A 17,219-nucleotide genomic window follows, 5' to 3' on the forward strand; every position below is an offset into this window, starting at 1 on the left:
ATCAAGGCCCAAAATAGCACAGTTGGTGAACCTCATATAAAAGGGTTGAGCTCACCACAAGAGAAAAGGATGGTAAGCCCAAGTCTATTAAAAAAGGATTTAAAGCCCAGAACCCACGAAAGGATAGGCCTTAGAGCCTATGAAATGAAGGGAAGAAAGGAAAAAGCCCAGCCTGTCAAGATTAGAAAATCAAAGGGAGTCTAGTGGGAAGAACTGGGCCACGATACCCAAAGGCTGCCAAGGGTTCGGGATCCTCGAGATGTACAGCATAACTAGGATGAGATTGAGACAGCTCAAAAAGAGCACCAAGAAACACAAGGAACGAAGAACAGATACGTCTTTCTCAATCACCTAGTGATGTAGAAAGGAACCAAAAGGCTTGGAGAGTAACAATTCATGAATAAGGGGTTGGTACCTCGGGGAACCCAGAGAGAAGAACCATAAAGGGAAGTAGCTGGAAACACCTTTAACCTAGCAGGAATGGATTTGACTCGGGAAAAATGACAAAAAGAAGGACAGCCGAAAGCTGAGTTTGAAACGGTAAGGTTTAGAAGCCTTGAAGGAAGAGAGATTGGATGTTTGCTCTCTAAGGACACCCTAGAATGGAAAGTCAGCAAAAGGCTTTTATGGAAACAACACCAAAAGAAGAAAACTATGAGAAACAAGGAAAGGACCAATCATCAGAGTGGCTGGCAGAACATGGGCTACCTAGGGGAGAAAAGGAGGGGAATCAATGGTAACCCAGAACCCTAGAATGACACTATAAAAAGGAGAAGCAGCCAACATTGAATGGGCATTCAGTAATAGTGAATCATAACAGAATCATTGAGAAAACTCTGCCAAAAACTCAAAGAAAGTAGTAAAAGAAAGAGAAATATCGTCGGGTATCCCAAAACAGCCACTATAGAACATACTCGGATTTAAAGGGATTCAAACTTTGCAAGTTTTAGAGGCTTCGATAGCCATCTAAGTCTGTAATTTTTGAGCTTATTTGGAGCTTGTGACACGTCTTAGTGAGTACATTGTAATTTACAACTAAGAAAAGTAATGAAATATTTCACAGTGTTTTAAGGATCCTTAACAATTATTTTGTCTCTCTCTTTATTACATTGTTCCTTTACTATTTTTTTCTTTTCAATACATATATATTCTTGCTTGCTAGTATGTACGTATTGTACAATTCTTGCTCTGTGCATCACTTGGTTTGTAAACAACCCATTTAGCTGCAGTGAACCAAGACTAGTCCCTTTAAACAACAACTAAAAGGCGGAGGGTTTTTGCTTCAACTTGGGCCTGGACACTATCCGAAAAATAACCCTCACAGAAACCAAATAGATTAAAGAAAAAAAAACGCCTACGTCCCTTTACTTTCCCACATTTTCTCAGCACCCCAAACACCAAGCACCAAGCAAGCAAACAAAAAAAAAAAAAAAAAAAAAAAAAAAAAAAAAAAAAAAAAAAAAAAAAAAAAAAAAACTCAAAATCATGTATATAATCAGAGAACATACCAAAATAAGAATATATATATATATATATATATTTGCCTTTGCCTTTCCACGTTTTCTCACCACCCAAACACCAAGCACCAAGCAAAGTAGCAAACACAAAAAAATAAAATAAATAAGAGAATGGTGAAGAAGTGTACTGAAACAGTGAGAGAGAGAGAGAGAGAGAGAGAGAGAGAGAGAGAGAGAGAGATAGGGAAATGGTGGCGTGATCGAGAGAGAGAGAGAGAGAGAGAGAGAGAGAGAGAGAGAGAGAAACGAAGGCATGATAGAAAGATAGAGATGGGGAGAAAGAGAACGACTAGACAGGGAAAGGGGAGAGCGACTGCTGTTGAAGTGAGAGAGAAATGCTGAAAAATAGGGTTAGTAGGGTTATAAAACAAACCCAAAAGATGTAGTTTTGGTAATAAGGAGAGAAAGAAACAAAAAAGGCTTTTAGTATGGGTCAAACTTGGGTTTATTGGTGAGAATATGCATGTCCTTGCCACTAAGATACCGGGAACTTTCTTGATATATTTGTACAAATTAATATTTAATATATTTTAGCTCGGTTTTGATCAGGTTAGTATATTTGTGTGGGACACTGAAACCGAAACCAAGATTTTCAGTTTTTATAAAATGAAAGCAAAAATTGAACTGTATCGAAACCGAACTTAAATTTTGGCAACGGTTCAGCCAGTTTTGGCCCCTTTTTTTGGATTCTCGATTTTTTTACACACCCCTATTTCTAACTAACTAACGATGCCAAAACAAAGTGGAATCTAGCCCCTCAGCATGAAAGTAGCTGAGAGCTTCTCAACAAGAATAGCAACAACTGAAGATGTTGACATGCTCGAACTTACCACTTGAAGTTTTAGAAACTAGAATAAATGTTAGTACAATTCTTTGTTTTATTCTAAGAGTCCTACAAATTTTTCCCATTCTAGAAAGGCTTATAAACAACATTTGTTAGCAAGAATAAAATTTTTGAATGTCCACCACCATTATTATGGTGTGATCATTCCAAAATTTCATCATTTTATCATTCTTGTAATCTCTCTATTTTATTAGTAAGAGAATTTTCCTCAATGCTATCTTTGGATGTCCCATTGCCATGCCATTTTTTAATTTATTATTCAATTTTTATTGTAATCCAACTATAATTTATAAGACTCTGCAACATAATTACATTATTTATGGTACACACTTAGGCAATGTTTCCTTGATAAACTACATGGTATGAACAAATTGCGAGTATAAAAGTGAAGTGAATGTAGAAGCTGTAGAATATGTGCTAAATTGTGAAGAATTAGTGTAGCTACTATGGCTTGATGACTAAGCATGGTGATTATCTAATGAAGTTGTTGAAGATGTAGATGCACGAATTGCAGGGGTAAGATAGGTTGGTACAGGCATTTTTGGCTCAAGAATGGCAATGCAGTTTCAAAATTGAGCACATGAATGGCTTTCCTTCTTGAAGGCCCAGCAATGGAATCCGAATGAGTGCACCAAAGCCCAACCACCATCAATCGTTCCATTTGCTGCTCATCAAAATTTCCACACAATCTAGGGTCAGTAGCCTTAAGAAGATTTCCTGTTCCATAAAGCTCCCAAACCCACTCTGACATAATTTTTTCATCTTCTTTTGCATTGGGATTAATGAGCTTTCTTCCACAAGCTATCTCCAAAGCCACAACCCCAAAACTATATATATCTGATTCTTTGCTAGCCCTACCTAAGATAACATATTCAGGGGCCATATAGCCCATGGTCCTTGCCAAAGTCGTGGTTTGCGATCCTTTTTCGTGGTCCACAAGTCTACCTAGGCCAAAATCTCCAAGCTTTGCATTGAAATTTGAATCCAACATGACATTGCTTGACTTTATGTCCCCGTGTAATACACATTGTTCCCATTCTTCATGCAAGTATAGCAATGCTGATGCTAGGCCTCAAGCAATATTGTATCTCATCACCCATGTTAACAAACTCTTGCCGTTGAAAAATGTAAATCTAAGCTGCCATTTGACATGAACTCATAAATTAGAAGATCATATTTCTCGTGGCACCCAAGGCTGGCCTAACAAAATTTGGGGCCTAAGGCAAAAATTTTATATAGGGCATTTTTATATGTAAACATTAATTAAATAAAATTATATAATACTAGTTAAATTAAGACTAATTTGATGTAAATACAGAAATTGATGAATAATACTAGCTAAACTAAAGTTAATTTCATATAGAAGATTGAATATTATAGTTGAATCAAAAGGAATTTACTTTAACTTGGATATATGACTATGCATACTTAAGTGTAGTTGTAATCTAAATTTTAATTTTATATATTCTTTTTAAGAGAATGAGATAGATAGATATTATTTGGTGTGTGGTTTAGTAGGAGATTAGTCATCATTGATGATTTATCATGTTTGCAGCATTTTATTTGAAACATCTTAAGGTTTCAATTGGGTTAAATTTTTATTGGTCTCCTATTTTAAAAGCCTTGTTAGAAATGAAAAAGAAAAATACTAAAAATACTACAAAATGTTCACAATAAATGTGATGATGAGTGTAATTGATGAATTTCAACAACTTAATTTATTTGTGTTTGAATTACTTTTTTATGTGATTGGTGATATGTCAGTTAAATCTATAGTAAAATTTGTGGTATCCTTAGTATCACTCTTAAAAAAAATACTAATTATTTAAAAAATATTATATTTTTATAAAATTTTGGGCATTTTACTAAGGGAGATGGGGCCTTTTTTTAGTTGGAAAATTTTGTATTTGTTGTGGGGCCTTAGGCCTAGGCCTAAGTTGCCTAGGCCATGAGCCGGCACTGGTGGCACCAACCAATTAATTGCACCAAATTTCTATGCCTGAGTCGACCAATAATCCTCACCTCAGATATATACTCCTTTATCCCTTAGGCAGATCCCCTTGAAACTCACTTAATAGCAACATATGAATTTATGACCCTTAAATATCCTTTATAAACCCCACCAAACCCTCCTTGTCCAAGCTTATTTTCCTCTGCAAAGTTGCTCGTTGCAGAAACTAATTCGTTGTAAGAAAACTTCTTTGGTCCAATACCTCATTCGAATTCATCATCCATTGAAAGACCAAAGTGAAGCTCCTCTTCTTTTTCTCCTTTCCCTTCATGACACTTTTTCCTATACACAAAGCAAACCAACACCAAACCAATAATTAAAATGCATGCACCTAAACTCAGGCCCATCACCAATTTTGTCTTTGGCTCATCTTTATTCTTCTCCACAGAAGGTGCCGGCGATTGCTAAACCGTAGAAGGTAATTAGCTCTTTGTTTATGGGTTTTGGATCTTATATCTTGGAATAATGAATTTTGGATTTTGGATCCTATAATTGGCTTTAATACAGTATTTTGTTTTCTGGGAATCTCGATAATAATTTTGATAGTGAAGTAAGTTATATATTTGAGTGTATCAACTTGTTTACAATAGTGGGTTTTAAAAATAATGAAGACTTGTAATATTCTATGGGTATTCACAATTTTGTGTGTGCAAACTATCCAGTAATAAAGGGTTAATAAGCTAATAAGCAAGATATTAGTGAAGAAACCTAATTCAGATAATTCATGTTCAAAAGAGGAATCGAAGAATTCTAAGCAATTAAGATCGACAAGAAGAGAACCAATGCACAGTTGCATTTGGATTTAGTTCAACTTGATTTTTTAAAAGAGTTTCAACTTATGACATCTGCTTATAATGATGCTCTTTATTATTAGACTAAGACATCAATTGATTTTTGGTATAGGTAGAAATTGAACCTCAAATTTCTCAACCATTAGAAATTTTACCAATTAAGCTAACTGAAACTCATAAATTAGCCTGATTTTAACCTACACACATGTTCAACATGTGGGGTCAAGTATGAATTAAAATGAGAGTTTGTTTTGTGTATATTGTGATTTGAGTTCATGTATATTCATGAAAGGTTGCATATGCATCTATATTTTGAAGGCTGTGAGTGTTTTTTTGAGAGTCCATCAATTATGTTTGTGGTAGTTAGGCATGTGATTGTAGCAAGGTAGACAATTCCGTTCCGTACCTACTGTCCGGTACTGCCGGAATTTTTCATGTCGGTGCTTGGATTGGTACAGAAACAGACTTGATCTGTACCGTTCTAGATACCAGACTGTACCGGGTTGTTTCGAGTGTTTTGGTGGATTTCGGCCGATATATTGGTTTCGGACCGGTATAAGATTTAAAGCAAAAAAAAAAAAAAAAAAAAAAAAAACACGAATTCACCAGGTCTACACTTCTTCTTCTTCGTTGCTATCCGTCACTTTCCTTTTCTACTCTTTTTTGTTTTTTGCTTTAGTTTGAGAATAATGGCGAAAAAAATTAAATAAATCTTGTATTTTTTTTTTTTTTTTTTTTTTTTGCTTTGCTCACTTTTCGACAGGTTGAAAAAAAGCTCATCTCCCTAAAAATGCAGTTGAGGATCGAGTCCATCGCTACCTTCAATTTGTACGTGGAATTTTTTCTAGAACGGCCTTGAGTTGTGGTTCTTTTACCGAAGCTTTTGCATAGTCAGTTCGGCTGTGGTTCTTTTACCAGAGAAAAGAGATGAGTTCAAACATTTTTTTTTTTTTTTAGAATTTTTTTAAAAGACAATAGCCGGCATCAGCTAGCACACAGTCACAATTATAGAATTACGCAAAATTGCTAATTCCAAGTTTTCAACTTTTTTTTTTTTTTTTTTTTTAGTACCAAGTTTTCAACTTAGTAAATTGTTATTTGTAATGAATAAGTCTGAATTTATTTGTTTTTCGTTATTTTAAAGCATTAATATATTCATTCTTTACTAATGTATACATAAGGCCATTAAATTGTTTTTAATATTTATTATCATTTTTTGATAAATAAAGAAAAATAAATTAGTTGATTTTTCTTTAGTCCAAGAAAATTTTGCTTAAATAAAATATTATACGTAGAAAATAAATATATATATTTATAAAAATAGCGATAATATTGAAACGGTATACTAATATTGACTAGTATCGAAATATTTTATTTCTCTGATAAAACTGAAACGACCTTTGGTATGATATTGACTCCCTAAGATTATAGTCCATTTTATTGAGAGAGAAATTTGGATAGCTTTACTTTATGCATGTAATAATTGAATCATGTTATTATTGTCTTTTTTTGGTTGTTTTAAATTTTTGCTCACGTGAATGCATCTCCATTTGCCCAAATTTTAAGGGAATTAGAAATATGCAAGGTGAACAACTGTTAAACTTATTTTATAATGTTAAAAAAAAAAAAAAAAAAAAACTAATGTCGTGGCATCCTTTACGCAATTTGTCGTATGTACCTTATTTCTGTAAGACAAGTTCCAAGTTTTTTATTTTTGAGGGGAAAAATTCCAAGTTGATATAAAAATAATAATAGAAAGTCAAATTGATACTAATTAATCTTATCTTAAAGCTATCCAATGGAATTATCATAAAATAATGTTATCCAATGGTGGCGGCAATCAGATTTGTAAATAAGGGGAGTGTTTCTGTTTACCATTTTATTAACACACTTCAACAATCAACCATTAGACTAGCTTTATATCATCTTGTACCTTTATATCACTATATACAGCCCCTCATAAATGTTATTTATTATCAAAAGAAACCAAACATGATGATGTTTAAGATTTCACTAGCAATTGTTTGTGTCATTGGCTTAGCCACGGTCCATGTCTCCCTTGCCCAAAACTCACCACAAGACTACCTCAATGCTCACAACGCAGCTCGTGCACAGGTTGGTGTTGGACCCATAAGATGGGATGCAAAAGTAGCTTCTTATGCCCGAAACTACGTTGATAAACTTAAAGGTAGCTGCAAACTTGTGCATTCAGTAGGTCCTTATGGTGAGAACCTAGCATGTGGTAGCCGTGACCTTTCGGGCATAGCCGCTATGAACATGTGGGTAGCAGAGAAGCCCAAGTATGACTACAACTCTAATTCATGTGTTGGCGGTGAGTGCTGCCACTATACACAGGTGGTTTGGAGCAATTCAGTGCATTTGGGGTGTGCCAAAGTTCGATGCAACAATGGTGCCACTATCATCAGTTGCAACTATTATTAAAATGTCTACTGCCCATGCTACAACATACAACTAGATAGTTTAGACTAGCATGGCATTGTTGAATATATTGTAAATATCTAGTCTTGTAGATATTTGTCACATAGAATATCTTGTAGATATTATCTTGTAGATATTAGTTTATAGTTTTATACTTACTTACTTAGGCCACTTGTCATTTTGTATTGGCTGATTGTATAGCTTGACTTGGTCCTCTGCTATATAAAAGGAATAGAGTCAGTTATTTTAATATACGAAATCATTCACACAGAAGCTCTAGAAGATTCACTTTCTCTCTGCATGCTTTCCTTCACGTCTCTGCATGCTTTCCTCCATTGTTGATCCTTCTTCGAGCTTGGATTCTTGATTTCAACATGGTATCAGAGCCGAACTAGATCAGAGACTTCATTCTTGGTACACTTTGTATTTGCTAGTTCAATTCCTCGTTCAATTCTTTCTCTTCTTTGTGCATTTTTTCAGATTGAGTAGAAATTTCTTTGTATTTTCTCTTGATTTGCGCACAATTTTCTTTCCCCTATGTTGCGATTTTCTTTACAATTCTTAGCAAATTAAAATCAGAAATTAGGGTTTCAATAATTGAATTTCACTTGGATCTTAATCTGATCATTGAAAATTCAATTCTCGATTCTTATAATAGAGACTTAGGGTTTCTATGATTGAATTCATTGTCTAAATCTTCAATTCTTCAAATATTTACATACAATTCTTGGTTCAATTCTCATTCTGAGAATCATGAATCTTTCGTTACTATTCTTATTGAATTCTGGGATTTTTGAGGCCTTTGTTGTTGTTCTTGTTGAATTCTGATTTAGAATTCACCATTATTAGTTGTGGAGTATTTGTTCCTGGCCTTGTTTGTAGTTCATCAATTCTTGATCTTTGATCTGAAGAAATGAGTGATAGCACTCCAAGAACCATAGCCACAGTTCCAACCATTCAGCCATGGGAGAACTCTTCCAGCCCACATTTCTTGTCAAACAGTGACAATCCTAGTGTATCATTGGTTGTGCAACATTTCACTGAGGAGAACTACAGCACCTGGAGTAAGGCTGTTCTCATAGCTTTGGATGCCAAATCCAAAATAGGTTTCATTGATGGTTCTCTGTTGAAGCCTCAATCTATGGTTCATCCTCTTTACACTGCTTGGTGCAAATGCAACAGCACTGTTCTAGCCTGGCAATTCAATTCTGTGTCTAAGGATCTTCAACCAAGTGTGGTTTATTTCAAAATAGCTAGGAAAGTTTGGTTGGACTTGCAACACAGATTCTCTCAAGGCAATGGACCACGCATCTTCGAGTTAAGACAAGAAATTTGCTCCTTAGCAGAAGAAGATTTGAGCATCAGTAGTTATTACACCAATTTTAAGTCACTGTGGCAAGAACTTTCAGATTATAGGACTTGCTCATGTGGTCATCAAGCTGAAGATTGTGTTATGTCTTTTTTGATGGGGCTTAATGAAACTTATACCACAGTTAGAGGGCAGATTCTACTAATGGATCCCATTCCTCCCATGGGCAAGGTATTTTCTCTCTTGATTCAAGATGAGAAACAAAGAAAGGTTGTCAAGAAGAATACTATTGAGTCTTCTGCTCTAGCAGTCAAGACTCGTGGTTTTGGCAGGTTATTCAACAAAGCTAAGTCTAGCAGACCACAATGCACTCATTGTGGTGTTTTAGGCCATGTTGTTGACAAGTGCTACAAGCTTCACGGATACCCCCCTGGTTACAAGTTCAAAAACAAGGCTCCCCAAGCTGCTTCCTTTGCTAATAATGTTGTAACAGCTGATGCTTCTCGTGATGAAAGTGTCAACTTAACCCGATCTAAGTATCAACAGTTACTTGGCTTGCTGAATTCTCACAGTCACTTTGGTACACAAGCAACACCAAGAGAAGGTTCTGACACACACCAAGTTGCCAACATCATCACTCAGCCTACTCAATCTTTCTTTGCTCTTCAGGGACATAAGGTTTCAGGTATTTGGTCAGCTTCTTTTTTAGAATATTTAGTTTTTTCTTCCAATACAATCACAACTCGCATTAGTTCTAGTGACTGGATTTTAGATAGTGGTGCTACAGACCATATGATTCATTCCATCCAATTCTTTACTTCCATTACCTCCATAGTTCACATCTCTGTTAGATTGCCCAATGGTGACATGGCTAAGGTTTCACATATTGGAACTATTCAAGTTTCTCCCACTTTGCTGTTAGAAAATGTGCTTTGCATTCCCACATTCTCTTTCAATTTAATCTCCATTAGTAAATTGACTTAATCCTCTTCTTGTTGTTGCATCTTCCTCTCACAATTTTGTCTTATTCAGGACTTACAGCATTGGAAGATGATTGGGTTGGGTAAAAAGCAAGGTGGGCTCTACACATTACAAAGAAGTCAGTCTACTGCTTCATTACCTGAATCTGTGTCTACTGTACTTGCTAAACTTTCTAAAATTTCTTCCTTTTGTTTCAATTCTTGTACATCTAATGTTGACAACACTAGCCTATGGCATTGTAGGTTAGGTCACCCTTCCCCATAGAGATTAGTCTTGTTGCATTCTCTTGTACCAGATGTCATTAATTGCAATATCAATAAAACTTTTGACTGTTCTGTTTGTCCTCTAGCCAAGCAAAAAATGTTGCCTTTTCCTGCATCTATTTCTTCTTCTTCTTCTTCTTGTTTTGATCTATTCATGCTGACATTTGGGGCCCCTATTCTACTCCTTCTTTAAATGGCTCCAAGTATTTCCTTACTTTGGTAGATGATCATAGTAGGTGTACTGGGGTCTACTTAATGAAACACAAGTTTGAGACTTCATGCTTAATTCAAACCTTTTATAATATGATTTTTACACAATTTAAGGTTCCTATTAAGATGCTTAAATCTGATAATGGACCTAAGTTTGCTTTAAACTCTTCTTATGCTTCTAAAGGCATCATACATCAGCTTAGTTGTGTGCAAACACCACAGCAAAACTCAGTGTGCTGTTGCTAGAGCTTTGAGATTTCAAGCTAATCTTCCTTTGAAGTGTTGGGGTGATTGTGTTCTCACTTCAACTTACCTAATTAATAGAATTCCTATTCCTGTTTTGCATGATCTCACTCCATTTCAAATATTGCTAGGTAAGCCTCCTTCATATATTCATCTTAAATCTTTTGGATGCTTTTGTTATGCTTCTACCTTGGCTAGAGACAGGTCCAAATTAGATCCTAGGGCCAAGGCTTGTATTTTTCTTGGTTATCCTTTTGGTACCAAAGGATACAAGCTTTATGATTTGGCTTCTAGGACTTGTTTTGTCTCTAGGGATGTTGTCTTCAAAGAGTCCTGTTTTCCTTTTAAACATTGGACTTCTAAATCCAACCCTACTCCTTCTTTAACACCCTCTGATTCAGTCTTTCCATCCCAATTTGTTCTACCTGAATCTCGTTCATCACCTGTTTCTGCAGAATCTTTCACTCTTCCTGTTTCTATAGAATTCACTCTTTCTTTTACCGCAAACATTACAAACCCTCCTGATGAGTTTCTAGATCTTGTGTCTCCTCCTTCTACCTTAGAGCAACCTCATTCCGATCCTCATTTACCTCATCCTTAAAGAAAGTCTTCTAGACCTCACAAAGCACCCTTTTATCTCCTTGATTATCATTGCAATCTAGCTTCTTCACATGTGTTGGCTTCAGCTTCACTTACTCAACCTCTTGATTCCAGTGCTTCTACTCATTCAGGTACTCTCTACTCGATTTCATCCACTTTAACTTATGATAAACTTTCTACCTATCATAGAGATTTTGCCATTTCCCTTTCTGTTTCTAAGGAGCCTGATTCTTATGCTGAAGCCATCTTGGATCCTAGATAGCAAGAGGCAATGCAAGCTGAGTTTGATGCTTTTAGGCTAACAGCACTTGGGTTATGTGTCCCTTTCCTCCTAGCAAGGTTCCCATTGGGTGTAAATGGGTTTACAAAGTGAAGTTGAAAGGTAATGGTTCTGTGGAGAGGTATAAGGCTCGTTTGGTGGCTAAGGGGTTTACTCAAGCTGAGGGCATTGATTTTTTTGAGACCTTTTCTCTTGTGGTTAAGTTTGTCACAGTTAAGACCTTACTTGCTCTTGCTGCAATTTCTGGTTGGTATTTGACATAGCTTGATGTCAATAATGCTTTCCTTCATGGTGATCTTCATGAGGAGGTCTACATGCATCCACCACCTGGTTTTGGCAACAAAGGGGAGGTTTGTAAATTGCTTAAGTCATTGTATGGACTTAAACAAGCTAGCAGACAATGGTTTGCTAAATTGTCTACCACAATTGTTGATCATGGGTTTGTACAATCCAAATCTGACTATTCAGTCTTCACTAGAGTTTAGGGATGCTCTATCATTATCATTTTGTTATATGTTGATGACATCTTGATTGCTAGCAATGATGTGGATGCAGTGAATTCTTTCAAACAGTTTTTGGATAGTAAGTTCAAGCTTAAGGATCTTGGTACATTGAAGTATTTCCTTGGACTTGAGGTGGCTAGGACTACTAAAGGTATCTCTTTATGTCAGAGAAAATATACCTTGGATCTTCTTGCTGATACAGGTTTGTTGGCTAGTAAACCTGCAAGCACACCTATGGAGCCATCTGCAAAATTCAGCAACTCTATTGGTCAATCCGTTTCAAATGTGTCACAGTATAAAAGACCAATTGGAAAACTTCTTTACTTAACTTTGACCAGACCTGATATATGCTATTCAGTGCATAAATTAAGCCAATTTCTTAGCTCTCCTAAAGTCCCTCATTTACAAGCGGCATATAGAATCATCAAATACTTGAAGAAAACACCAGGGCAGGGTTTGTTTCTCTCTGCAGATTCAAGTATACAACTGAAGGCTTACTGTGATGCTGACTGGAGAGCTTGCATTGATACAAGAAGATCTGTTTCAAGTTTTAGTGTTTTTCTAAGGGATTCTCTAATTTCCTGGAAATGCAAGAAACAACAAGTTGTCTCAAGATCCTCAGCCGAGTCTGAGTACAGAGCTATGGCCACAGTAACTAGTGAAATTGTATGGTTAGTTGCTTTGTTCAAAACCTTTGGGGTGCATCATACACAAGCTGCTTACCTGTATTGTGATAGCAAAGCTGCTCTGTACATTGCTGCCAATCCGGTATATCATGAAAGAACAAAGCATGTGGAAGTAGATTGTCATTTCATTAGAAAGAAAATCCAAGCTGGTGTTATCAAGACTTTCCACATTCCAACAAAGCACCAGATAGCAAATTGCTTCACTAAAGCTCTTGGACAGAGGCAGTTCTTTTATCTTCTTTCCAAGATGAACCTGATGAATATATACGGTTCATCTTGAGGGGGAGTATTAAAATGTCTACTGCCCATGCTACAACGTATAACTAGATAGTTTAGACTAGCATGACATTGTTCAATATATTGTAAATATCTAGTCTTGTAGATATTTGTCACATAGAATATCTTGTAGATATTAGTTTAGTAGTTTTATACTTAGTTAGTTAGGCCACTTGTCATTTTGTATTGGCTGATTGTATAGCTTGACTTGGACCTCTATTTCTGCTATATAAAAGGAACAGAGTCAGTTATTTTAATATACGAAATCATTCACACAGAAGCTCTAGAAGATTCACTTTCTCTCTGCATGCTTTCCTTCACGTCTTTGCATGCTTTCCTCCATTGTTGATCCTTCTTCAAGCTTGGATTCTTGATTTCAACAACTATGACCCCCTAGGCAACTATGTCAATTAGCGTCCCTATCTAAGAGTTATTCAAGAACCTCTAGGTATCTATAATGTTTAGGGTACTTTTTTGTTTTTGTTTTTTTTTTTTTTCCTTAAATAATAAGTGGATATGATCCAAGTTGTTCCCATGTTGAGAACTAGGTAATGACTCTTGGGTGCGTTTAAAGAATAGCTAAATTATTTTAAAAACCATGTCATGCATTATGATATAATAAAAATGAGACAAACTTATTACTACTTGATCAATGAAACTTTTGTTGTAGTAGGCTTATTTGTGGTGTTATACTGATGGGAATTACTACGAATAATAATTGGATTTATTGAGAAGGCTTTTTTTTTTTTTTTCTTTCCTTGAGTGGCATTCTGTTAGGACATATGTGATTCACTTATTAGGAACATATGTCACTATTTTATGTAATTGGCTTATCCTTTGACAAAACACACTTTTCTTGTAATTGGGTAGATCTAGGATGTGTTTAATACTTCAAGAAACTATGTTTCAAGTCTAGTATTAAAGCCATGAAGATTGGGCCAAGAAACAAGTGAAGAAAAGCTATTCATTAAAGCTGGATAGATAGCTCGACAGCTGCGGACAGATAGCTCGACAGCTGCTCGACGGATAGCTATCTATCGAGATCTAATGAATGAAGCTCGACAGATTCTCGATCGATCAAGGTATCTATCAAGGTTATGGGAATTCAGATTTCCAGATCTGATTTTCTGCCCAAGCTTTTGTATTTGTGGAGGGTTTCTTTTCTCACAACCCTAGACCTATATAAGGCTTATTTTAGAGGTCGTAACATAAGAGAATACAAGGAGAACATATGCAAAAGGTGACCAATGCCTTATTCTCTTTGAAAGAAGCTATTGTGTCTTTTGGGCCTTAGGGTTTTGTAACCAAGTGCTTCTTGATCTTCATTGTTGATGAAGTGAAGAACTTTGCAGCCAACATTCTTCTTCCTCAAGTTGGTGAGTGAGTCATGTATTGGGATTCGTGTAAAGGAGTTAGTCACGTACTGGGATCTGTGCATCAAAAGGGTGGCGTTCATATATTGAAGAGTTCAGAGGTTTTGAAGCGGTAGAAGGTTTCTGCTATGAGTTCATCTACAAGAATTGTAGAGTCTAGGGACAAAGGTTTTGTACTAGATCTGAAATTTCTCTTTACTATAGTAGATTACTTTTCGGGAAGGTTTCCCCCTAGGTTTTTTTACTGTGAAACTAGTTTGTTTCATTGGTTTTCCTGAGTCATCATATCTTGTCTTATTTATTTTTCTGCTGCATGATTTTGACATGATATTGATGCTTGTTTGTTTTAACAAGTTTTATTCATAATAAATCTAATTAAAAACTTGGATTTAAAACTTGTTAATTCTATCAACCGGGGTTTAAATTACTCAACACATTCTAACCACACCCCATGACTATCATGAATATGTAGCTTCATCTAGTTCGATCTAGCTGAATTTGAATATATAAGGAATGTGGTAGTCATGATTTAGTAAATAAATGGATATATTTCGAATATGCTTCTCTCCTTAGTTGTCCACATTAACTTCTTTTGTATTTGTTTTTGGTTTTCCTCAAACATGGAACGTTTGGCAGAAAATATTGTCCAGATGGGGTTAAATCTTGGAAAATCAACAAGAAAAACTTATGCATATATTGCATGCCACATATATATTGATACAAATTATACAGATTGTAATCTCGAATTTTACCAAAAATTCAATTTAATCATGTAATTTTTAATTTATTCAATATATTCCTACAACTTCGGTTCATTTTCAATGTGGTCCTTCCATCTACTTTCATGAGAGGTTTTGCCATTTTGTGTCCCAAATGGATATAGTTTTGATGTTTTCAAATTTAAAAAATGATATCATTTTTAGGACATTTAATGGAACAATATGATACAATATGATATATATCCAAATATCTTTAAGTACTTGACTATTACCTTAGGTGTATGTATGTAGCCCTCATTCCCTCTGTTCCATAGACTACACACTATTACAAATATAAATCCCTTGATGGTGGCTCAAAGATGGTTTAAGAGGTTTTGAATTTAGAATCTTATGGGTATCAGGAGACCTTAGGAATCACTTAACCAACCATTGACAACTACAACTTTTAGTAAAATGAAAATATTCCTTTTACTAGAACAATTATGCACTACTTGCAAGTTGCATCCAAGTGAAGACGTACTATGGACTAGATTTCAAAATGACAAGCTTAACTAGGAAATCAATCCCCAAAAAGAGAAAAGAATATATGTGTGTGTATATATATAATTGGAATGAGGGATTTGGGCCCACGTTCACCCCTTTTTTCTTTTCTTTTTCTTGATAATTTAAACCCAAGTTCCTTTGTGTGCTGAAATTTAGTATATTGAATGGTATTTTTTTAGTATTTAATATGGGGAGCTTTAAGTATGTGATACTCTAAATTGTGTGGATTTGATTGTATTAGGTTGTATAAATGTGTTCATAGGAGCACTTCATTTGATCGATCGAATATTGCAGATCGAATCGGATTGCAGATTTTAAAACTCAGCCCATCATCCAAACTGCAAGGATTTCGTGCTACTTTTGCCACTCTATAAAAAGAGACTCTAAGGGGTGAAATTTAATAGAGAGAGAAGGGCCTCCTATTTTGTATTTAGGGTTTCTGTACCCAAGACTCTCGCATGCCTTCTAATGGTGATATTCCTTGAAGAAACTCAAAGTTTGGTGTTGTAGAAGTTGTTGCCTCATCCACAAAACATAGTTGCTAGAAATCTGAATCTTCAAGTGTGATATTCGAGTTGTGGACTAGAGGTTCATGTTAGGAGGACATCCATATCAAAGAAGTTTGTGGATTTGGGAGTTGAATTTGGTAAATTTATTTAAGTTTAAGAAGAAATAAGGTTATTTAATCTGTAAAATTCTATTTGATAGTGGATCTATTCATCTTGGGATTGATAAGGTTAAGTTTCTCTAGATTTTTATTGTGGAACTAGTTTGTTTCACTAATTTTTCAAAGTCATCATATTTTGTGTTCCTTTATATTTTTTTATGTTCATGATATTGATGATTGTTACATTAACCTAAGGTTGCTTATAATAAATCTAATTAATAACTTGGCCTTAAACCTAGTTAATAACTGATTTGACAGAGGTCTAAAACCAACATATTTTTAGCCATTTAACTTTGTTAGTAAAAGGAAATTATAAAACTTCACACATTTTAATGTTTTTTTTTTTTTTTTTTTAATGATATCCATATATTCAAGTACTGTTTTTATTAAATTTTTTATAATTTAAATTTCACAATGATTACTCTAAAAAAATTTTCTTGAAGGTGCGCCCCTAGATAACCTAGGCCTTACTATTCGTGTGATTCATTCAAAGTCCTCGTTCAGGAGTAAAAATGTGTTTCCGCCGACTTTCTTTAAAGACGTTATTTTTCCAAGAACTTCCCCACTTCTTTCGCTATAGTGTTGTTATGGAAAATAATGGCCACTGGGTGTAAATTTCAATTTTTAAAACATTGGACTTGACCTGACCTTAATGCGGACAAAAAAAATTGAATGTGAGACGTAGCAATAGATTTAAAGATTGTCAATAACTTTTTAACTTTGTGGTCTAGCCAAAAAAAAAAAAAAAAAAAAAAAGCATTTGTAATTTTATGACACTACCATAATACGCGCAATGCGCAGACGCTTTCCTTATCATTATTATCATCTTTAAATTTGTTTTTGACGAAACAACAAGGGGGTAAATAATAATAATAATAATTGTAAGGACCAGAAAAATATGTAGCCCAAGCTCACTTAGAATAGTGGGTTGTGCCTTTCAACCCTGTCCTAAATCAATAAAATT

General features: G+C 35.1%; 2 protein-coding genes across 6 annotated transcripts in view; one reads left to right on the forward strand and one right to left on the reverse strand.

The window, feature by feature from the left end:
* LOC126705607 (L-type lectin-domain containing receptor kinase IX.1-like) overlaps positions 1 to 17,219 on the reverse strand; it is a 96,760-nt gene that overhangs the window by 62,293 nt on the left and 17,248 nt on the right. The gene's annotated exons all lie outside the window — the stretch shown is intronic.
* LOC126705610 (pathogenesis-related protein 1-like) lies at positions 6,831 to 8,067 on the forward strand. The gene has a single exon (XM_050404701.1). It carries the CDS (start codon positions 6,991 to 6,993, stop codon positions 7,603 to 7,605), a length of 615 nt encoding a protein of 204 aa, XP_050260658.1. The 5' UTR covers positions 6,831 to 6,990; the 3' UTR covers positions 7,606 to 8,067.

This window comes from Quercus robur, chromosome 11 (assembly GCF_932294415.1).
Source record: "Quercus robur chromosome 11, dhQueRobu3.1, whole genome shotgun sequence".
Lineage (NCBI taxonomy): Eukaryota > Viridiplantae > Streptophyta > Magnoliopsida > Fagales > Fagaceae > Quercus > Quercus robur.